At 50.7% G+C, this 19,188-nt stretch overlaps 1 protein-coding gene across 1 annotated transcript; it reads right to left on the bottom strand.

Moving 5' to 3' along the window:
• Positions 1-4,824: 4,824 nt before the first annotated feature.
• Positions 4,825-18,859, bottom strand: SHBG (sex hormone binding globulin). Its single transcript, XM_033170265.1, has 8 exons — positions 18,738-18,859; positions 16,118-16,233; positions 14,360-14,549; positions 12,227-12,388; positions 9,316-9,484; positions 7,605-7,738; positions 6,692-6,911; positions 4,825-5,003 (listed from the first exon to the last, which is right to left on the bottom strand). The coding sequence occupies exons 1-8, from the start codon at positions 18,837-18,839 to the stop codon at positions 4,825-4,827; spliced, it is 1,272 nt and encodes a 423-aa protein (XP_033026156.1). The 5' UTR covers positions 18,840-18,859.
• Positions 18,860-19,188: the final 329 nt, after the last annotated feature.

Here is a 19,188-nt window from a genome sequence, read left to right on the forward strand (position 1 = left end):
GGCCTATGAACAGGGAAAGAGCAGAGAGACACCCCCCCCCCCAATTCCTAAATCTTCTGGGGACCTGCCGGCAATCAGCGTTGACAGTACTGAGCGATGTCGACTGACAGTCTGATCCGAAACAGCAGCTTTCTACGCAACAGGCGGGGAACTGGAAGCGAGTGCTGAGCTCAGCATCCCGGCAAGCCTAGATCTCTCGCCCAGTGGCGTAGCAAGGTGAGGTGGTATCCGGTGCAGAAAATTTATTGTCCGCCCGCCCCCCTGAAATCTAGTCAGACTCCCAAGAGACTGAGATCAACTCACAGTATAAAAAGACTGGCTGTGATCTACCCATTGTCGTTGCCAGTTGTTGTTGAAGGATTGACCAAAGTTGTTGAGTTTTTAAGGGAGGGTTGGCCAAAGTAGTTGAGGATTTTTGGGGGGGGGAAGTAGCAGGGTTTGGGTCCTTAGTTGAGAGAGCTTCTGTTCCTCTCCTTCCCTCCATCCTCCGGGAGCGTGGGACTGTCAAAACAAAGCGGTGAAAAGCAGCGCAACTTCCCCCCTTCCCCCCCCTGACGGCTTGGGGTAGGTGGGAGTCGCGGGTGGGCTGCGCGCCGAATGTCACCCCCCTTCGGAGATGACACCCAGGGCCGCCCGCATCCACCGCACCCACCTTGCTCCGCCCCTGCTCTCGCCTCCCTTTCAACGCAGGTTTCTAGTCCTCATGGGCTTCGAGCTTTGCCACCAAATGTCTGCTGACCAATCCAAAGCCGGAAAGCCCGGTTGGGGGGGATCTCTGGCGGAAATAGGGCAGGGAATCTGGGCCCTAGAAAGCTCCCGGCCTCTCCCCACAAGTCGTAGAGTTGGAAGGGACAGCGAGGGTCATATAAGCTCGACGGTTTCGCCTCTCGGCCTGGCGGATGTGGTCCAAAACATAGACAGGCTCAGTTTTTGGGGGGAGGGCGGCATCAAAAGCAGGGTTTGCGGCACTGAACTAACACAAAACCTCGGCACCTGCTTGGAATCGATCCGGTAAGTTTGGAAAAAAAAAAATTGGCATTAACTTGTGACCCTGACTTGTCAATTATGCAGTTTGGGGGTGGCGGCACGAAATGCGGGGTTTGCTGAATTTTGGTATTGGTTTGGGGGATCCAGAATTTCGGGGTCACACATTCATGGAGCTACCTAGAGGTGTGTGAGAGAGAGAATTAGAGGCACCCTACTCTTTTTAAGGCACCCTCCGTTCTCCTGTTGTTGGAAGATTCCAAGAAAGTCCTTCACGCGGGATGTAGTTGAACGGTGGAACTCCCTGCCACAGGAGGCTGCATGGGTGGACACCGACTCGGATGGATTTAAAAGGGGATTGGACAAATTAATGGAGGAGAGGGCTATCGAAGGCTACAAGCCAGGATGTCTCTATGCTCTGCCTCAACGGTCAGAGGCAGCAATGCTCCTGAATCCCAGTTGCTGGAAACCACAGGAGGGGAGAGGGATCTTGCGTTCGAATCCTGTTTGTGGGGTTTCCCATAATAGTCACTGTGAGTAGCAGGATGCTGAACACGATGGCCCGCTGGCCTGATTCAAGAGGCTCTTCTGATTTAAGGACCTGTATTAGAAACAATTGGGTGCTGCTGTTGTTTTTTTAAAAGGCACCAAAGAGCCCAGTTAATTGGGAACACTCTTGTAACAGATCTGTTATTCCTATTACGTACTCAGTTAAATGCTGCAGTCCCAGCAAAGATGAAGAGTTTGAATCAAAAGGGACTTCGGCTGCAATCGCACATCTGGGTCCCGACCACAACAACCTTGCAGGGTTGTCCACAGAGCAGGTCCACGCAGCATATTCTCAGGTTTTCAAAGGGACTCCAATTTTGTCACCAAGAATTGTGACTTGGAGGGGGGGTTTAAAGCCCCACTCCAGGGTTTACTTCTGAGCAAACAGGCAATATGATTGCGCTGCCTAGCGCAGGCATCCCCAAATTCGGCCCTCCAGCTGTTCTGGGACTACAATTCCCATCATCCCTGGCCACTGGATGATGGGAGTTGTAGTCCCAAAACAGCTGGAGGGCCGAGTTGCAATCCTACGCATCCCATTGAGAACAGCGGGGCTTACTCCTGAGTAAATAGGAGTGGGGTGAATGATCTACGGCGGCCCTCTGCGTCCTTTTTATACAGTCACTCTCTTGGGTAGGCTAAGTTCAGTCAAACCCAGGAGAAATTTTCACTTGCCAGGGGCTAGTTCCCACACCCAGAAGGGACTGGGGAGAGATTCAATTCAGTTTGCATTTAAAGGAGAACCTGTTGTTGTTCAGTCGTTCAGTCGTGTCCGACTCTTCGTGACCCCATGGACCAGAGCACGCCAGGCACCCCTATCCTCCAATGCCTCCCGCAGTTTGGCCAAACTCATGCTAGTAGCTTCGAGAACACTGTCCAACCATCTCATCCTCTGTCATCCCCTTCTCCTTGTGCCCTCCATCTTTCCCAACATCAGGGTCTTTTCCAGGGAGTCTTCTCTTCTCATGAGGTGGCCAAAGTACTGGAGCCTCAGCTTCAGGATCTGCCCTTCCAGTGAGCACTCAGGGCTGATTTCCTTCAGAATTGATAGGTTTTATCTTTTTGCAGTCCATGGGACTCTCAAGAGTCTCCTCCAGCACCATAATTCAAAGGAGAACCTAGCTACTCCAAAAATGCTATGCAAACAGAAACACAACCATCCTTTGAAATTCGTATTTCTCTTTTTGAGTTTGCAATGCCGTTCTCTCCGGCCAAGAAACGTGTACAGGAGAAACAATGCGTACATACTGTACTAAGCTAAATTGTGCATATAAATGCATATACATAAATGTGTGTGTGTATATATGTGTGTATATATAACATATCTCTCCAAATTGCACTAAATTAGGGGAAATCGCTTTGCAAAAATGTCTGTATCAAGCAAAACAGCATTAAAAAAACACACGTGTACATGAAATTAAATTTGCACCGAGATGCTGATGAATTTCCACAAGGATTTCTTTTCTTTTTAAAAATGGCAGACTGCCGTAAAAATGGGTAGCACCGAGTTTAGGACTGGGGTGTGTGTGGAAAAACCATGAAAGGAAAGGAAGCTGAGACCGCCAGATTCAATCGCCGCCCTGTCCCTACACACAACACACACGCAAAACCTCGCACAACTGCCCACAATCACAACCGAAATCTGCTCAGGCCGTTCCCAGCCACTCAGCAATCGCACAACAACGTATCGGACTGAGGCCTCGTCTGCACTGTGCATTTAATGCAGAATCATGCCACTTTAAACAGTGTCCCCTCCCCCAAAGGATCCTGGGAGCTGTAGTTTGTTAAGGGTGCTGAGAGTCCTTAGGAGACACCTCTGGGATGCCAGGAAACAGGGAATTACGTTCACATGTGGTGGGGGCGTAAATATGTACAATTTTTTTTGGCGAAGGAGATAACAGAAATCACTGGGTTAAAAATGACAGAAAGTCCAGAGGCAGCATTATTATCAATTTACGATAATAGCATTATTATTAATTTACGATGGGGTGGAAGGTTCACAGGCTAGGAAGGACGTGCTCACAAATTTATTGACAGCTGCACAAATTATTATAGCTAGGAAGCGGAAGGGGCAAGGGGAATATAAAAGGGAAGAATGGTAAAAAGAGATGTGGGGTACAGCTATTTATGATAAATTAACACGCGCTGTTAAGGTAGGACGGGGAATACACAGGAGAAATGATTTTGAGGAGATACGGAAGGTGTTTGTAGAATTTGTAGCGTCAAAACGGAAGGGGGTCAAACCATCGCAAGAGGGGTTGAAATTTTGGGAGGTTGGATAGCTACAACGGAATGGCCTCGGGGGTGTTGGGTGCACATTTTTATTCTCATTTATTTATGACGATTACTTTGTCAAAATAAAATTTAAAAAAAAGAAAAAGGAGGGACCTCTGTTCACAGAGCAACCATTCGCAGAGTAGTTTAACCACCAGCTATGGGATTTGTAAGTCTCTGAGGGGTATAGGGTCTCCTTGGAATCATAGAATCGTAGAGTCGGAAGGGACCCCCGAGGGTCATCTATTCCAACCCCCTGCAATGCAGGATTCCCAGCTAAAGCATCCATGACATCTAGGAGTCTTGGTAGACCACAAACTTGACATGAGTCAACAGTGTGATGCAGCAGCTAGAAAAGCCAATGCAGTTCTGGGCTGCATCAATAGGAGTATAGCGTCTAGATCAAGGGAGGTAATAGTACCACTATATTCCGCTCTGGTCAGACCTCACCTGGAATACTGTGTCCAGTTCTGTGTCCAGTCTTTAAGCGGAGGCTTGACAGTCATCTGTCAGGAATGCTTTGATGGTGTTTCCTGCTTGGCAGGGGGTTGGACTGGATGGCCCTTGGGGTCTCTTCCAACTCTAGGATTCTATGACAGACGGCCTTCACAACCCTCACGGAGGAGAGAGCTGTCCAGGGCTCCTTCCGCAATGGCTATGCGCTGACCCCACAGGCCCTAGCAAGGCTTCTGAATACCGTTGGCTGGACACCGCAGAAGGGGATAGCGACTCTCGCACTCGGATCCTGCTCGTGGCCGCCGTGAGAAGAGGAAGCTGGTCTGGACATGTCGCACCGGCATCCTGTCTCTCCTGTCCTCGGCACCCATGGCAAACTACATTTCCCAGGATCCCTTGGGGGAAGAAGCCATGAGCATTGAGAGAGGCCTGGTTGTGCGTTAAATGTGCAAAGGGGGCCTTAGTGAGCGGGGGACGGGGGGGCAGGAGACGGCTGGGTGCGCTTTTGCTTGGGAAAAGGAGGGCGACTCCGCGGGAAAAGATGCGCCGGCGACGTGCTCCCTACTCCTCTTGCTCCGCCTTGGCCCGGCCTACGTCGGCTCCAGGGCAGCTGTGGGGCCAGATAGAGTTGCTCCTAGATTGCACCTCGTCAAAGTCCAGCTCGTGGCCTTGAACCCGGATCCCACGCAGGCAGCCCCGGAAGAAATTCCTCTCCTGGGCCAGCGGGGATTTTTCCTGTCCTGCATCGGAATAGAAATGGAACAGAGTGGGTGGATGGGTATCACGAGGAAGATTATTTATATACACCGATGGGCTATGCCATTCACCCCCCACAAAGACCACATTTTTTTTTTTGCACCAAATGCCCTATTAATCAGCTGGCTGCCACCGCAGGAGGGCACACAGTCAAAAAACAGGTACAGTGTTCCCTTGGTTCTCAAACTTGATCCATTCCGGAAGTCCGTTCCAAAACCAAAGCGTTCCAAAACTAAGGCGTGCTGCTTTCCAATGGAAAGTGACGCAAAACGGGTTAATCCGTGCCAGACTTTTAAAAACAACCCCTAAAATCAGCCATTTAAACACGAATTTTAACTCTCTAACGAGACCACCGATGGGCCATTCCTTGAAAAATGAGCCTGATAAGAATGCTAGATGAGCGCTGGACTTTGGTGAGGAAGATTCCAAACGTGCAGTCTAACCATTTTTTTAAAAGCTTAAGACAAAAGAAGTTTATTTTATGGACCTTCTTTTCAAAAGTCCACCCACGTAGTCTTCACAGAAGTGTTCAAGTTAAAAGTTTTCTGATGATTGTCCCACCCGTGACAGCATTTTTTCCTTAATTTTGTATCGTTAAATTTCTTAAACTTAATTCCTGATTGCATAGTTGTAACCAATAAACATTGATTTAAATAGATATGCTGAGTTTATCATTGATTCACCTCCCAACTCACAGAGTTTTTCCATAAATCAAACTTATCTCAAGCTCCATGTCCTTTTTTTGTCCCACCCGTGACAACACTTTTAACATTTAATAAAATTGTCAAAAATATCCATAAAAATAATAAAAAATGAGTAAAATGTTCAGCATCTTATTAAGAACATAGTTTAAATTTTGGTTGTTAATTTTTATGTATATTTACATTGTTACACATGTGTGAATACCAAAAAACATGGTCAAAGTGTCCCACCCGTGACAATGGAATGGCCCCGATCCATGAAATGAAAGCAGTAAACAATGTGCTGCGGTCACACAACCAATCCATCAGTGGATGAACCGGGTTCCACACGGTCACAAGAACAGAGCCGTGAAAACAAAAACGCAAAATAAATAGCAAAAACAGGCAGACCTCAGCGAAACACTCAAAACGGAAGTGTAACACTCGAAACGGAGCATGTTCGGCTTCCGGAAAATGTTTGCAAACCGGAACACTTACTTCTGGGTTTGCAGCTGTTTGGGTTCCAAGTTGTTTGAGTACCAAGGCGTGTGAGAATTATAGTACCACTGTAATATTATTTTTTAAAAATTAGAGCGGGATATAAAATCATGCTGGAAAACAACGCGCGGGTTTGGACTAGAACGAAAATGGTAAAGCAGGGAGCCCGGGGGAGCCTTTTGCAGACCGAGGGCCACGTTCCCGCCTGGGCTGCCATCCAAGGGCCACATGGCAGCGGTGGGCGGGGCCACAGGCAAATGTGGGCGGAGCAAGGGATGTAAATTGCACCTTTGTACACAGCTTTCTCTAGCCTCCATTCCGGCAAGGAAGGGGCATTTCTGGCCAGGTAAAAACTCCTCCAGGGGGATGGTAAGGGGTGCAGCCTAGGGGGAGGTTCAGAGGGCCAGGTGGAGAGGTCTGGGGGCCACATCCTGGAGCCGAGATTCCCCGCCCTTTGCGGTAGGGACACACACACTTCTTAGGGGGGCACGTACCAGGCAGCCCCCCGACGACGAAGCCCCCCTTTTTCCCCAGCCAGATGTGCTTCAGGCTTTCGAAATCCAGTTTCGGGGTGGGCTTCGAGGTCTCCGCGTCGCCCAGGCGCAGCGTGGCGTGGGACGGGGTGATGCTCAGGTGGAGGGGGGCGTCTAGGCAGCCCCCCGGGGGGAAGGGCACCTGAAGGACCGTCTTGTTCCCCAGGTGAGCCGTCAGATCCTGGAGCACAAAACGTTGGCGGGGGAGAGAGAAACGGCAGGAGGTTAGGAACCTGCCCATCCGAGAAAGATCTCTGGAACTCATGAACACATGACGGGCAGGAAATAGATGGCTGGTGGCGAAATCCCAGGGCCCAGCTGATGTCCCGTCCCCCCCAAGGTGGGTGTTGGCCGGTACCATGACCAGAGATTTCCCTCCAACCCACGTAGGCTCTCCCATGCATCTTTGGCGAGATGCTTGGTGGAGTCACACCGGAGCGATTGGTCCACAGCCCAACCTGGGGTCTTCCATCCCTTTTGGACTACAACTCCCATCATTCCGAGCCAGCACACCTGTGTTGCAAGGGCTGATGGGAGAATGGCCACGTTGGCCAGAGTGGTTTAATCACCCATCCCTCTTCCCAGGGAACTCTGGGAAACGTAGCTCTGCAAGCGGAGATAGGGGAGGCCTCCTAACAAATCCCAGCACCCTCAAGAAACTACAGCTCCCAGAATTCTCTGGAGAAGGAAGCCATGACAGTTCCCCCTGCATCAAAACTCTTTGTTGAACGTGCGGTTCACGTGCGGCCAATGCCTTTTGCATTTCGTACACCCACGTTTCCATTATTTCATGGTCTCTGGGGTCCCGGCGGTGCTGTTTTGGGGGGCCACGTCCCTGCCTCTTCCGTCCCCCCCCCCTCCTCAGGGGTCTCACCGTGCGATGCAGGCTTAAGCGCAGGGGGAAAGCGGAGGTGGCCAGCAAGGGCGCTGACTGTGGGGCGGCCCCGATCCACATCTCCACAGTCAGGGACCAGCTCCGGTTGGCAGAGATGACTCCGGTAGGGAGGCCTGGAGGGTGAGGGTTGCGGGGGAATAGAGAAAGAGAGTCTCAGGTTACTTCATAATTGAGAGAAGAGACAACGACTGGATCAACACAGCATTTTTGGGGAAGAAAAAACATGGAGAAATAATTATTGCACGCAGGATGAAGGGATGTAGATCTTCACTGGTGGATTAATCAATTACGGAATAGGTTAATACGAGTGGAAGTCACAAACATCGCAGCTGTTGAACAAGGGAATAGGATAATAAGACTGGAATAAATAAGACTTTGGAAGCAGAAAAAAGAGAGAAAAGAACTGCTGAACCTTTAATCCCGCCAGTGGGAGGTCACCCAAATTATACAACGGTTCGAATCCCTGCGACGGGGTGAGCTCCCGTTGCTCGGTCCCTGCTCCTGCCCGCCTAGCAGTTCGAAAGCACGTCAAAGTGCAAGTAGATAAATAGGTACCACTCTGGTGGGAAGGTGAACGGCGTTTCCGTGCACTGCTCTGGTTTGCCAGAAGCGGCTTAGTCATGCTGGCCACATGACCCGGAAGCTGTCTGCAGACAAACGCTGGCTCCCTCGGCCAGTAAAGCAAGATGAGCACCGCAACTCCAGAGTCGTCCGCGACTGGGCCTAATGGTCAGGGGTCCCTTTACCTTTACGCTTTAAATGGATAGTGTGGCTTTATCCCAAGAGTGAGGAGAGATGGGGGCCATGTAATCTCGAGGGTAAAGTGTTCCCATGTGGTTTGAGGATTTGTACAGCGGTACCTCCAAAGTCGAACGGAATCCGTTCCAGAAGTCCGTTCGACATCCAAAACATTAAGAAACCAAGGCGTGGCTTCTGGTTGGCTGCAGGAAGCTCCTGCAGCCAATCAGAAGCCCCGTCGGACGTTCGGGTTCCAAGGAACGTTTGCAAACCAAAACATTCGCTTCCAGGTTTGCAGCGTTCGGGAGCCAGAACGTTCGACTCGCAAGGCGTTCGCGAACCAAGGCACAGCTTTATGCTGAGAGGAACACCCTGAACTCGGTCTGGCAGCAGATCTCTGAGCACAGGTGTTAAACGCTGACAAGGCCTCTCTCCAGGCAGCAATCGGGCCGCAGCATCCCGTAATCACACCAGCTTCCAGATCGAGCGCGAGGGAAGCCCCACAGTGAGGGCATTGCGGCAGCCTGGTCTTAAGGCAAGGGTCAGCAAGGTTTACCTCGCCTGGCCCGGTTCATTCCAGCAGAGATCCTTCCGTGGGCCAGATCGCGCATGCCCACGATTTCCAGCGTCTGTGCAGACATGATTTCCGGTGCAGCAGAAGTGAGTCCCCCATGCTGTGCTGTTCTGCTTTAGCACAGCGCATGGGGACTCACCGAGCAGGTGGCTCGGTTCGGGGACGCCTCGTAGGCCGGTTAAACGACCCCCGTGGGCCGCTTGTGGCCCGTGGGCCTTAGGTTGCCGACTTCTGTCTTAAGGCAACCTGTGTCAGGATTGCTCACCGTCGCAAGGAAGTTCTGTGGCTTTTGCTGTTCAGCTGCTCAAGGGAAAAGAGATCTAGGGCTGGAACTGGGGGTGTGAGAGACTCGGGGGGGGGGTCCTGCCCGGCTGGTACCTGAGAGAGAGAAGGTGGCCAGTCCATTCCCTGGGAAGAAACTCCCCCTGCGGACGGTGGGGAAGCAGACCTTGGTGTCTTTGTCCTCCAGGGACGTCCCTTCCAGCCACTCGGTGCTCTTGTTCAGCCAGTTCCATCGCCTCATGCAGCCGTCCATGGCCGGGTTCAGCTGGGGGGGGGGGCAAAGGGAGCAAAAGAGAGTGAAGGGCAGGGAGAGAGAAACAGATTCTGCGCTTAGGCAGGAAGAACCGGGTGTGGAGATATAGGGTGGGGGGGGGGCACCCAGCTTGACAGCAGCGCGTGAGGAAAGGGACCCAGGGGTCCGAGGGGATCACAGTGGTGTGGTGCTGCGGCATAAAGAGCTAATGCTATTCTTGGCTGCATCAACAAATGCCTCGTGTCCACTTCATGGGTAGGCAAACTAAGTCCCGGGGACTACAATTCCCATCATCCCTGTCCACTGGTCCTTCTAGCTAGGGATCATGGGAGTTGTAGGCCAAAAACACCTGGAGGGCCGAGGTTGAGGAAGCCTGATCTAGAGCAGGCATAGGCAAACTTGGCCCTCCAGATGTTTTGAGACTACAATTCCCATCATCCCTGACCACTGGTCCTGTTAGTTAGGGATGATGGGAGTTGTAGTCCCAAAACATCTGGAGGGCCAAGGTTGAGGAAGCCTTTTCTAACCCATGGGAAGGCAAACTAAGGCCCGGGGGCCGGATCCGGGCCAATCGCCTTCTCAATCCGGCCAGCAGACGGTCCGGGAATCAGCGTGTTTTTCCATGAGTAGAATGTGTCCTTTTATTTAAAATGCATCTCTGGGTTATTTGTGGGGCATAGGAATTCGTTCATTATTATTATTTTCAAAATATAGTCCGGCCCCCCACAAGGTCTGAGGGACAGTGGGCCGGCCCCCTGCTGAAAAAGTTTGCTGACCCCTGGTCCAGGTCAAGGGAAGTCATAATATTGCATTACTCTGCCTTGGTCAGACCCCCACCTGGAGTCCTGTGTCCAGTTTGGGGTGCAACAATTTAAGAAGGATTTTGACAAGCTGGAAGGTGCGTAGAGGAGGGTGACCAAGATGACCAGGGGCCTGGAAACCAAGCCTGATGAGGAACGGTTGAAGGAGCTGGGTGTGGTTTTGATTGGAGGAGACCAAGAGGAGATATGAGATCCATCTTCAAATGTCTGAAGGTGTATCACATGGAAGATGGAGCAATCTTGCTTTCACCTGCTCCGGAGGGTAGGACCCGAATCAGTGGCTTCAAGTTTCAAGAAAGGAGATTCTGACTAAACACCAGGGATAATTTTCTGGTAGTAAGGGCCGTTCGACAGTGGAACGGACTTCCTAGAAGAAGGAGGAGGAGGAGGAGGAGGAGGAGGAGTTTGGATTTGATATCCCGCTTTATCACTACCCGAAGGAGTCTCAAAGCGGCTAACATTCTCCTTTCCCTTCCTCCCCCACAACAAACACTCTGTGAGGTGAGTGAGGCTGAGAGACTTCAGAGAAGTGTGACCAGCCCAAGGTCACCCAGCAGCTGCATGTGGAGGAGCGGGGAAGCGAACCCGGTTCACCAGATTACAAGTCCACCGCTCTTAACCACTACACCACGCCGGCTCTCAAGGTTTTTAAGCAGAGGTTGGATGGCCACCTGTCAGGGATGCTTTAGTTGAGATTCCTGCATCGCAGGGGGTTGGACTGGATGACCTTTGGGTGCATTGCTAGCAGCAATTCATTTCAAAATAACCCACCCACCCCTCCTCTGAGTGCGGGTTTTCTAGACTACTTTGCGCTCCTAGTTTCACGTAATCTATCCCCACTCCCCATTTATTTGTGGGACTGTCGTGATAGGCAACGGTCTCTCGCACCGTTGCTGGAGGAAATTGCGTTTTGCTTTTCACCGTAGAGATTAAGGGAATGTTATGGCCGTCCAGATTTCTTCTGCCTCGGGGCGCAGCTAATTCTTCTTCTGCGGAGGCAGCTGCCGCGACAGAAAGTCAAATCTGGCTTCTGCTGCTCCGATGGTACGTGAGCAGATTTATTATGACGCTTTAGTACAATTATAATGTTTAACCTTACAAATGCTGCTAAGATTGTAAAAGCTTAAAATAAAAAATAAAAATGGGGGGGGAGCGTATTTCCTGCTATATCTGAACGGATTGAGAAAATTTGGCCCATAGTAACTTTGATTAAGCTGGTTTACTACAAAATAACACGTATAAACCAGCCTCGCAGGGTTACGAATCACAAAATCCCAGGGGTCATTTAGCCCAACTCCCTGCAATGCGGGAATCTTTTGCCCAACGTGGATCTCGAACCCACGACTCCGAAATGTTCCACTGACTGAGATATGGAAAAAGGGGTACTTTTTGGACTTCTTTTGGAACAGCAAGTTCAAAGATAATGTGTCCAACCTTGTGTTGAAACCGTATCTTTGCTTTGTTTTGTTTAATAAAAAAATAAATATTAAACGGATAGGAATGGTGTTCCTGCGCTCTGTCCCGGGATCTGTTTGGACGAAGAACAGTGTAGGATTCTCAGAAACCCTCCATCCATCCATCCAACATTGACTCTGCCCATGCCTGGTGTTCTTTCTAGCCTCCACCACCAGAGGGAGCCAGGGACACCATCTGGGGGGGGAGGCCGGGGGGCAGCCCCCCAATATTTTCAAGAAGCACACACACACCCCAATTCCACAGCGATGCTTGGCCCTGCCCAGAGGACCAATCTCCAGATATTGCAGCCCCAGCAAACCATTCAGCTCTGTGCTGCCGGAGACGGGGATCCTGCTGCAGAAACCGCTCCCTCTGGCGCCACCTACTGTTGGCTCCTCCAGCCACACCTGTGCCAAGGAGCTCCGGCCACCAGCTGCAGCCCCTTCTAGCGTACAAGGAGGGGGGCAGGCTCTCTTACTGGGACAAGGAGCTCCTCCGTGGGGATCAGCAAGCCCCCGACGCCAATGCGCAGGGCGAAGACAGGGGCCTCCACGATGGCTTCGGAGACGTGGTTGAGGGTCAGCTGGTCATCGCCGTCCACTGCCAGCAGGACGGTGTGCCCCTCGTTCTTCGCCATGATCTGTCGAGCGGAGCAGGGAGGCGTTAGGAACAGAAAAGGCTCGAAATGCCCCCTTTCCTTGTCTCTCTCCCCTGGCAGGAACAAGGGCGGTTGATATTGTATAGGTGCGTCGTCACTCTGTAAGCTGGGGAAGAGTGCTGGGGTTTTCTTTTTTCCTCCTCCCTCCCCACTCCTTTCCCTCTTGTGCCATGTCTTCCACATGGGAGGCTTAAATATCCCAAACAGGTCGCTGAGCTGTCGCAAATGGGTTGTTGTTATTTTTTAATCGTAGCAGGTTCCCCCCAGAAAAGGGAGATCTGAACTAAAGCACAAATGGGGAGAGAGATATGGACTGGAATGTCAGTTATGACATGCAGAGACTACGCATGAATTCACGCGTGTGCGCAAAAGGCAAAGATCCCACTTCAAAAACAGACCCCCAAAAATTGTGAAAGCAGCTTGAGACTGTAAGACTAAGAACAGGGAGCGCTTTGCCACTGACATTTGCAGACATCTCTGGGAGCCCCCTTTCCCCCCGAAGAGCGGAACAAAAGTCCTCCGATTTTAATATGAACCGTGCCCTTCAATGCGCTTTAGTGTTGCTCAATTAACTCAGAGGCTTTTTGATCAGAAGCAAATAGCCAAGGGGCTGTGTTTATTGGGGTGTTTGCAAAGGGGCCAAGCTGCCTTATTCAGAGCCAGGTCACTGTCTACACACTGACTGGCAGCAGATTTCCGGGGTTTCCGCTGATACCTCTCCCAGCCCTACCTGCAGTTGTCAGGAACTGAACCTGGGACCCAGATGCTCTCGCACGGAGCTCCAGCCCTCCGCCTTCCTTTAGATCAAAATGGGTGGCACCCCCTGGAGGGCGGTGGGCTTACCTAGGGGGGCGCTAAGAAGCAAGGGGGCGGCAAGTGGCACCCAGACTTTGAAACGCTGGCACCCCTGGATCCATTTTGTTGAATTAGTTAAACTCAACAGTTTTAAAGTGGGTTATGAACAAATGGGACGCGGGTGGTGCTGTGGTCTAAACCAGTGTTTTTCAACCTTTTTTGGACAAGGGCGCACTTGTTTCATGAAAAAAATCACGAGGCACACCACCATTAGAAAATGTTAAAAAATTTAACTCTGTGCCTATATTGACTATATATAAAGTAATTCTCTTGAATAGGAATCAAATAAAAACAAAGAAAGCATTTTATAATTACTTTATTATGAAATAGTAAGTAAACAGAAATATGAAAAATTATAAAATACTTTATTCAGTGCGCAACCTGGGTCTGTTTGGCTGTTTTTAAAAAATCTTTCGAATTTTTCAATTTTTCCCACGGCACACCAGGCAACATCTCGCGGCACACTAGTGTGCCGCGGAACAGTGGTTGAAAAACACTGGTCTAAACCACGGAGCCTCTTAGGCTTGCTGATCAGAAGGTCGGCGGTTCGAATCCCCGCAATAACGGGGTGAGCTCCCGTTGCTCGGTCCCTGCTCCTGCCCACCTAGCAGTTTGAAAGCGCAAAGTGCAGGTAGATAAATAGGTACCGCTCCGGTGGGAAGGTAAACGGCGTTTCCGTGCGCTGCTCTGGTTCGCCAGAAGCGGCTTAGTCATGCTGGCCACATGACCCGGAAGCTGTACGCCGGCTCCCTCGGCCAATAAAGCGAGATGAGCGCCGCAACCCCAGAGTCGTCCGCGACTGGACCTAACGGTCAGGGGTCCCTTTACCTTCACCTGAACAAATGTGGGGTTGGTTTATGAAGCCAAGGGGTCAGGGGCTCGTAATGGTTTGGGGACTGCCGGTTTAGTTCCTGATAACTGGCACCACACCGGCTCCATTCCTCCCTGGCACCTCCCAGTCCGAGACCACTTGTGGGTCGTGCCCCAACATTTGGGGCATTTCAGGGGGGGGGCTGTGTGTGCAGAGTGAGTTGCGTCTTCGTCTACCTAAACTTTGCATCTGTCACAGGAACACACACACACACACACACCCCATACCCGATGCCACTGGCCGTCGTTGATGCACCGCCCCCCGGAAACGGTGACGTTCGTCACGGTGTTGTGGATCTGGATTTCGGGTTTGCCGTTGCGCAGAGCCAGGACGAACCAGTTGACTCCGGGGCTCATGTCCCCGTAGAAGATCACGCCTTCCGGGTCGAAGGTGCGGAAGTCGAAATAGGAGGTGGCACTGGGGAGACGGAATCAGAAGCTGCTGAGATCAGCTAGGCCCCACTTAATCCCAGAATGTTAGAGTTGGAAGGCACCCCTGAGGGTCATCTAGACCAACCCCCTGCAATGCAGGTAGCTTTTCAATGTTTAATGATTTATTGTGTTTTTATATATGTTGGAAGCTGCCCAGAGTGGCTGCAGCAACCCAGTCAGATGGGCGGGGTATAATTATTATTATTTATTATTATTATTAGGGGTTCAGGAGTTATCTCAACTCTAAAATTGTCCTCCCTTGTTTTCTTGGTTGTTGTTTTTTTTAAGAAGGGTGGTAGGGTTGTTCCGACGCCTGCTTCTTGGGAGAAAAGCAATGACAAACCTAGACAGCATCTTAAAAATCAGAGACATCACCTTGCCGACAAAGGTCCGTATAGTTAAAGCTATGGTTTTCCCAGTAGTAATGTACGGAAGTGAGAGCTGGACCATAAAGAAGGCTGATCGCCGGAGAATTGATGCTTTTGAATTCTGGTGCTGGAGGAGACTCTTGAGAGTCCCATGGACTGCAAGAAGACCAAACCTATCCATTCTGAAGGAAATCAGCCCTGAGTGCTCACTGGAAGGACAGATCCTGAAGTTGAGGCTCCAGTACTTTGGCCACCTCATGAGAAGAGAAGACTCCCTGGAAAAGACCCTGATGTTGGGAAAGATGGAGGGCACAAGGAGAAGGGGACGACAGAGGATGAGATGGTTGGAAAGTGTTCTCGAAGCGACTAGCATGAGTTTGGTCAAACTGCGAGAGGCAGTGAAGGATAGGCGTGCCTGGCGTGCTCTGGTCCATGGGGTCACGAAGAGTCGGACATGACTGAACAACTGAACAACAACAAAAAGGGTTGTTCCGAGGCAGGCAGAAATCCAACAGGTGAAGCCTCACAAACCTCATGAAGCTTTCTCCTTCCGAGTCAGATCATTGGCCCATCTCTCCAAGTATTGCCTCTTCTGACTGGCATTGGTTCCCTAACGTCTCCCTGAGAGACATTTCCCAAGAGATATTTACCGTATCCCCTGCCGTCCTTTAATGAGAGGTGCCCAAAACTGAACCAGCTACTTCTTGTGCAAAGACTCTGTCTTTGCTGTTGTTGTTCAGTCGTGTCCGACTCTTCGTGACCCCATGGACCAGAGCACGCCAGGCACCCCTATCTTTCTGTCTTAGGCAGAGCCATATCTAGCTCAGTATTGTCTACACTAACTGGCAGCAGAGTTTTTCTCAGAAATCCCAGCCCTCAGGGACATTCTGCATGATGCTCTACCACTTGAGCTACGGCCTGACCCCACCCCATATCAGTTCATCCTTGTGGCAAAAGATACTGCGCCCGTTCAATTTCCGCCTGTTTTTCTTGCCCTTGTTAAAGCCACAGAGGCGCTTTCCTGCCCCCCGCCAGTCCCATTCCACCAGTTTTATAAACGCACTGAAAATCTTTTAATAATTTCAGCCGGGGGGGGGGGGGATTTTCTGCACCGGGTACCAACTGACCTTGCTACGCCACTGCCGCGATGGCTCTCAGGACCTCGCGGCATGACTCAAGCGCTTACCTTGTCACCGTGCGTGGATCGATGGACAATGTGGCTGTTGGGGAGGGGTCTCCCCATCTCTGCCCAAGGTTCAAAGCACCTGCCTCTCCAGAGACGGACTGGAAGCACTGGCCGTACTGGAGGGAAGAGAGATAATGGCCATTAACCATCACTGGCCACTAGGTGGCAGCACCGACCCGGAAAAGAGATAGGGAACCGGTGAATTACCAGAACTGGCCGGTAGGTGGTGATGTTGCTGCTGCTGCAAATAAAGAATATTCACAGAGTTCATTACGCCTCGACGCCACAAGGTGGCGATGTTGCCCCGTTAAAATTTAATATGTACATTTTATTTTCTTGCGTAAACTCCTTTAGAAAACGAATTGTAATTAATTAATAGCAGGGCTCGGTTTTCGATGCAGCTCCGAATGGTGGTCAATCCGGCGTTTCTTTCTTGCGGTGGCGTCTCGTGGGAATGAAATCTGGGTTAATTCCGCTGGGGAAGAAAAATTAACTCTTGGAAGCAGAATTACGTCTTATTTGCCTTAAACAAACAAACAAACAAACAAAACAGCTACAAAAGACGCCTTATTTCCATTTACCCACCCACCCGGAAGGGGGCTTCTACCCCTTTAAATTGTGCAATAGGCAGAAATTTCAACCTATAAAGCTTTCGTCAGTAGGAAGTGGAGATGGCGGGTTTAACCTGTTGAATTTCTGCCTGTGGCACAGCTGTGGAAGGCCCTGGGGCCCCATAATATACTTGCCCCTCAAACAGAGGCCACTAGATGTAAGTCAATCAAAGCCCCTTCCGGCTGTGAGGAAGAGCAGCTATGCTCGATTAGCTGAGAGGCCATTGTTGTTTTCATTATAATTATAATTATTAGATTTATTAGTTTACAGAAATACGCGCATTGCGTTTTCCACAGATCAGTTTCATTTGTTGCGAGACGTTAGTGTTGCACGGAGTATTGGATTGGGAAGAAAAGAGGGGGAAATGGGGGAAGGGACACCAAGACCCAAACTTTCCTTCCTATTCTTCTTCTTCCACCAAGGAGGCCTGAACCAACACAGGCCACTTCCTGGGACCGCTGCTTCAGCCCCGATTTCCTCTTCCTTTTATTATTAATTATTATTATCATTATCTTTAAAATTAAATCGGGGGAGGGGGAGAGAGAATCTATCAGGGTCTGCCCCCCGGCCTTCCATCATTACCATCACTATTTTTTTACTATTTCACCTTACTGTCTTTGCTAATGTCGTTTTTATTTTATTTTTCCTTTTTTTGTTTTTAAAGACACACACACAAAATAAAACAGATTAGTGAATAACAATAGATTTTTCCTTCCCCACATTCTCACAAAGGGGTTTTTATATACCCTTTTATTTTTACTTTTATTATTTAAAAAGGTAGGTAGATACCACCACTTCAATTAACATTTTTAGTTCTTTCTTTCTTTCTTTTTCCTTCTTTCCTTCCTTCCTTCCTTCCTTCCGCTTCTCTTTTTCCTTCTCTCTCCTCCCCCACAAAGCTGTAAGGCAATTATTATTTCAAAAAATAAACACAGTGTTTTTTGGGGAAGGGGGGGTATTGTTTTTGTTTGTTATGTATTTTTGTCTTTTTATATTGTAAACCTCCCTGTGATCTTCAGATGAAGGGCAGCACAGCTGTGAAAGGGGCTAGGAGCCCCTGTCAGGGGAAAAAAAATATGGCAGGGACCAAGGATTTCAGTTCTTTACTTTCAAAATATAAGGAGACCTGTGGGGAAAACCCTTCCCAAACTCTACAAAAACTCAGCCTGCAGCAGTAAAAAGTGGAGGGAAGCAATTTCCCATCACCCACTGCTTCTCCATTTCAGGGAGGAAACTACAAACCCCATGATGCCTTGCGAAGACAGCCTCCAGGGAAAACTTCACCTGTCGGGCTCCTGCCTGTGGCGCAGTTGCGAAAAGGCGGCGGGGGTTTTGTGAGGGTGGAACAATCATTTTACGAAGGGCCCCCCCGATGTTTATTTCATGTGCCTCTCTTCTTTAAAGAGAGCTTAATCCCTCCCCCATCCTACGAGCCGGACATTGTTTTCCCTGGCACTGCTGTAGGCACTCTGGACATGCTCAGAGGGATCTCCAGCATGAAATGTCCCCCGAGGCTGAAGCCAAAGCATCAGTGGGAGATGTGGGGCTGATCGCAGCCCACCCCGAGCCCAGTCTCCTGTCAGGGAAGAAGGAGGAGTTTGCCACTCCCATCAGAAGAATCCTGCACTTCCTCCTGTGGCAGGGAGTTCCACAGTTCAACTGCGCGAAGAAGGGACTTTCTTTGGCCTGGCCTGGCCTGACTCTTCCAATGTGTAGCCAAAAAGTTCTAGTGTTACGGGACGGGAGGGAGGAAATTCTCCAGGCCAGGCTTACTTTTAGAAACCTCCGTCGCGCCATCCTATGACGCGGGCGGCAATTTGCCCCGGTTCCGGCGTTGCTGTATAAGCCCTCTGGACATGCTCAGAGGGATCTCTGGCGCAAAACGCCCTGAGGCCGGATCCAGGCACGGCTGGGGTATACAGGGCCCAGGCGCGCCCCCCGAGACCTTCCCAAACACCCATCTCCCAGGTGGTTGCTCCCCACTACCCAGCAAAGCTCCCCGACTCACCTTGGGAACGTGGCCCCCCAGGATGTCCTGCAGCCCCTCCCCGGCCGCCCGAGGGGGTCCTGCGACCACCAGGAGGACCAGCCAAGGCGAGATGGGGATCATGTCTCCGTCGGGTGTCAAGACGCAGCAGTGGTCTGGCAGAGACTGCAGCTCCAGCCAGGCTATGAGGTGGGCAAACAAGCGGTGATTCTGCACTGTCAGGAAAGGTTGTTGACATAAACTCATTGGGGTCAAGGCTTGCGTGGACGTAGCAGGCCATGGGGGGGGAGGGAGACGGGATGTGGGGGCCCGGAGCCTGAGCCCGGCTCTCTGGAGTCCCTCGACGCAGCCAGGTGTGCTCCTCCGTCCTCCATCCTGGTTCCAAAAATCGCCAACCTGGACCCGTCTCCTCCGTGTGCCAGCCTCCCCGGACCACAGCGTTTTTTTCCCTTTTGCTCCAAATTGTTTTATT

Source organism: Lacerta agilis, chromosome 14 (genome assembly GCF_009819535.1).
Source record: "Lacerta agilis isolate rLacAgi1 chromosome 14, rLacAgi1.pri, whole genome shotgun sequence".
NCBI lineage: Eukaryota > Metazoa > Chordata > Lepidosauria > Squamata > Lacertidae > Lacerta > Lacerta agilis.

Excerpts from the sequence above, each read along its gene's own strand:
- SHBG (XM_033170265.1), bottom strand. The coding sequence starts at position 18,839 with ATGATCCCCATCTCGCCTTGGCTGGTCCTCCTGGTGGTCGCAGGACCC. Across the intron at positions 14,550-16,117 it reads GATCCACGCACGGTGACAAG|TGCCACCTCCTATTTCGACT; the intron begins GTAAGCGCTTGA and ends CCGTCTCCCCAG. Across the intron at positions 5,004-6,691 it reads CGTCGTCGGGGGGCTGCCTG|GACAGGAAAAATCCCCGCTG; the intron begins GTACGTGCCCCC and ends ATTCCGATGCAG.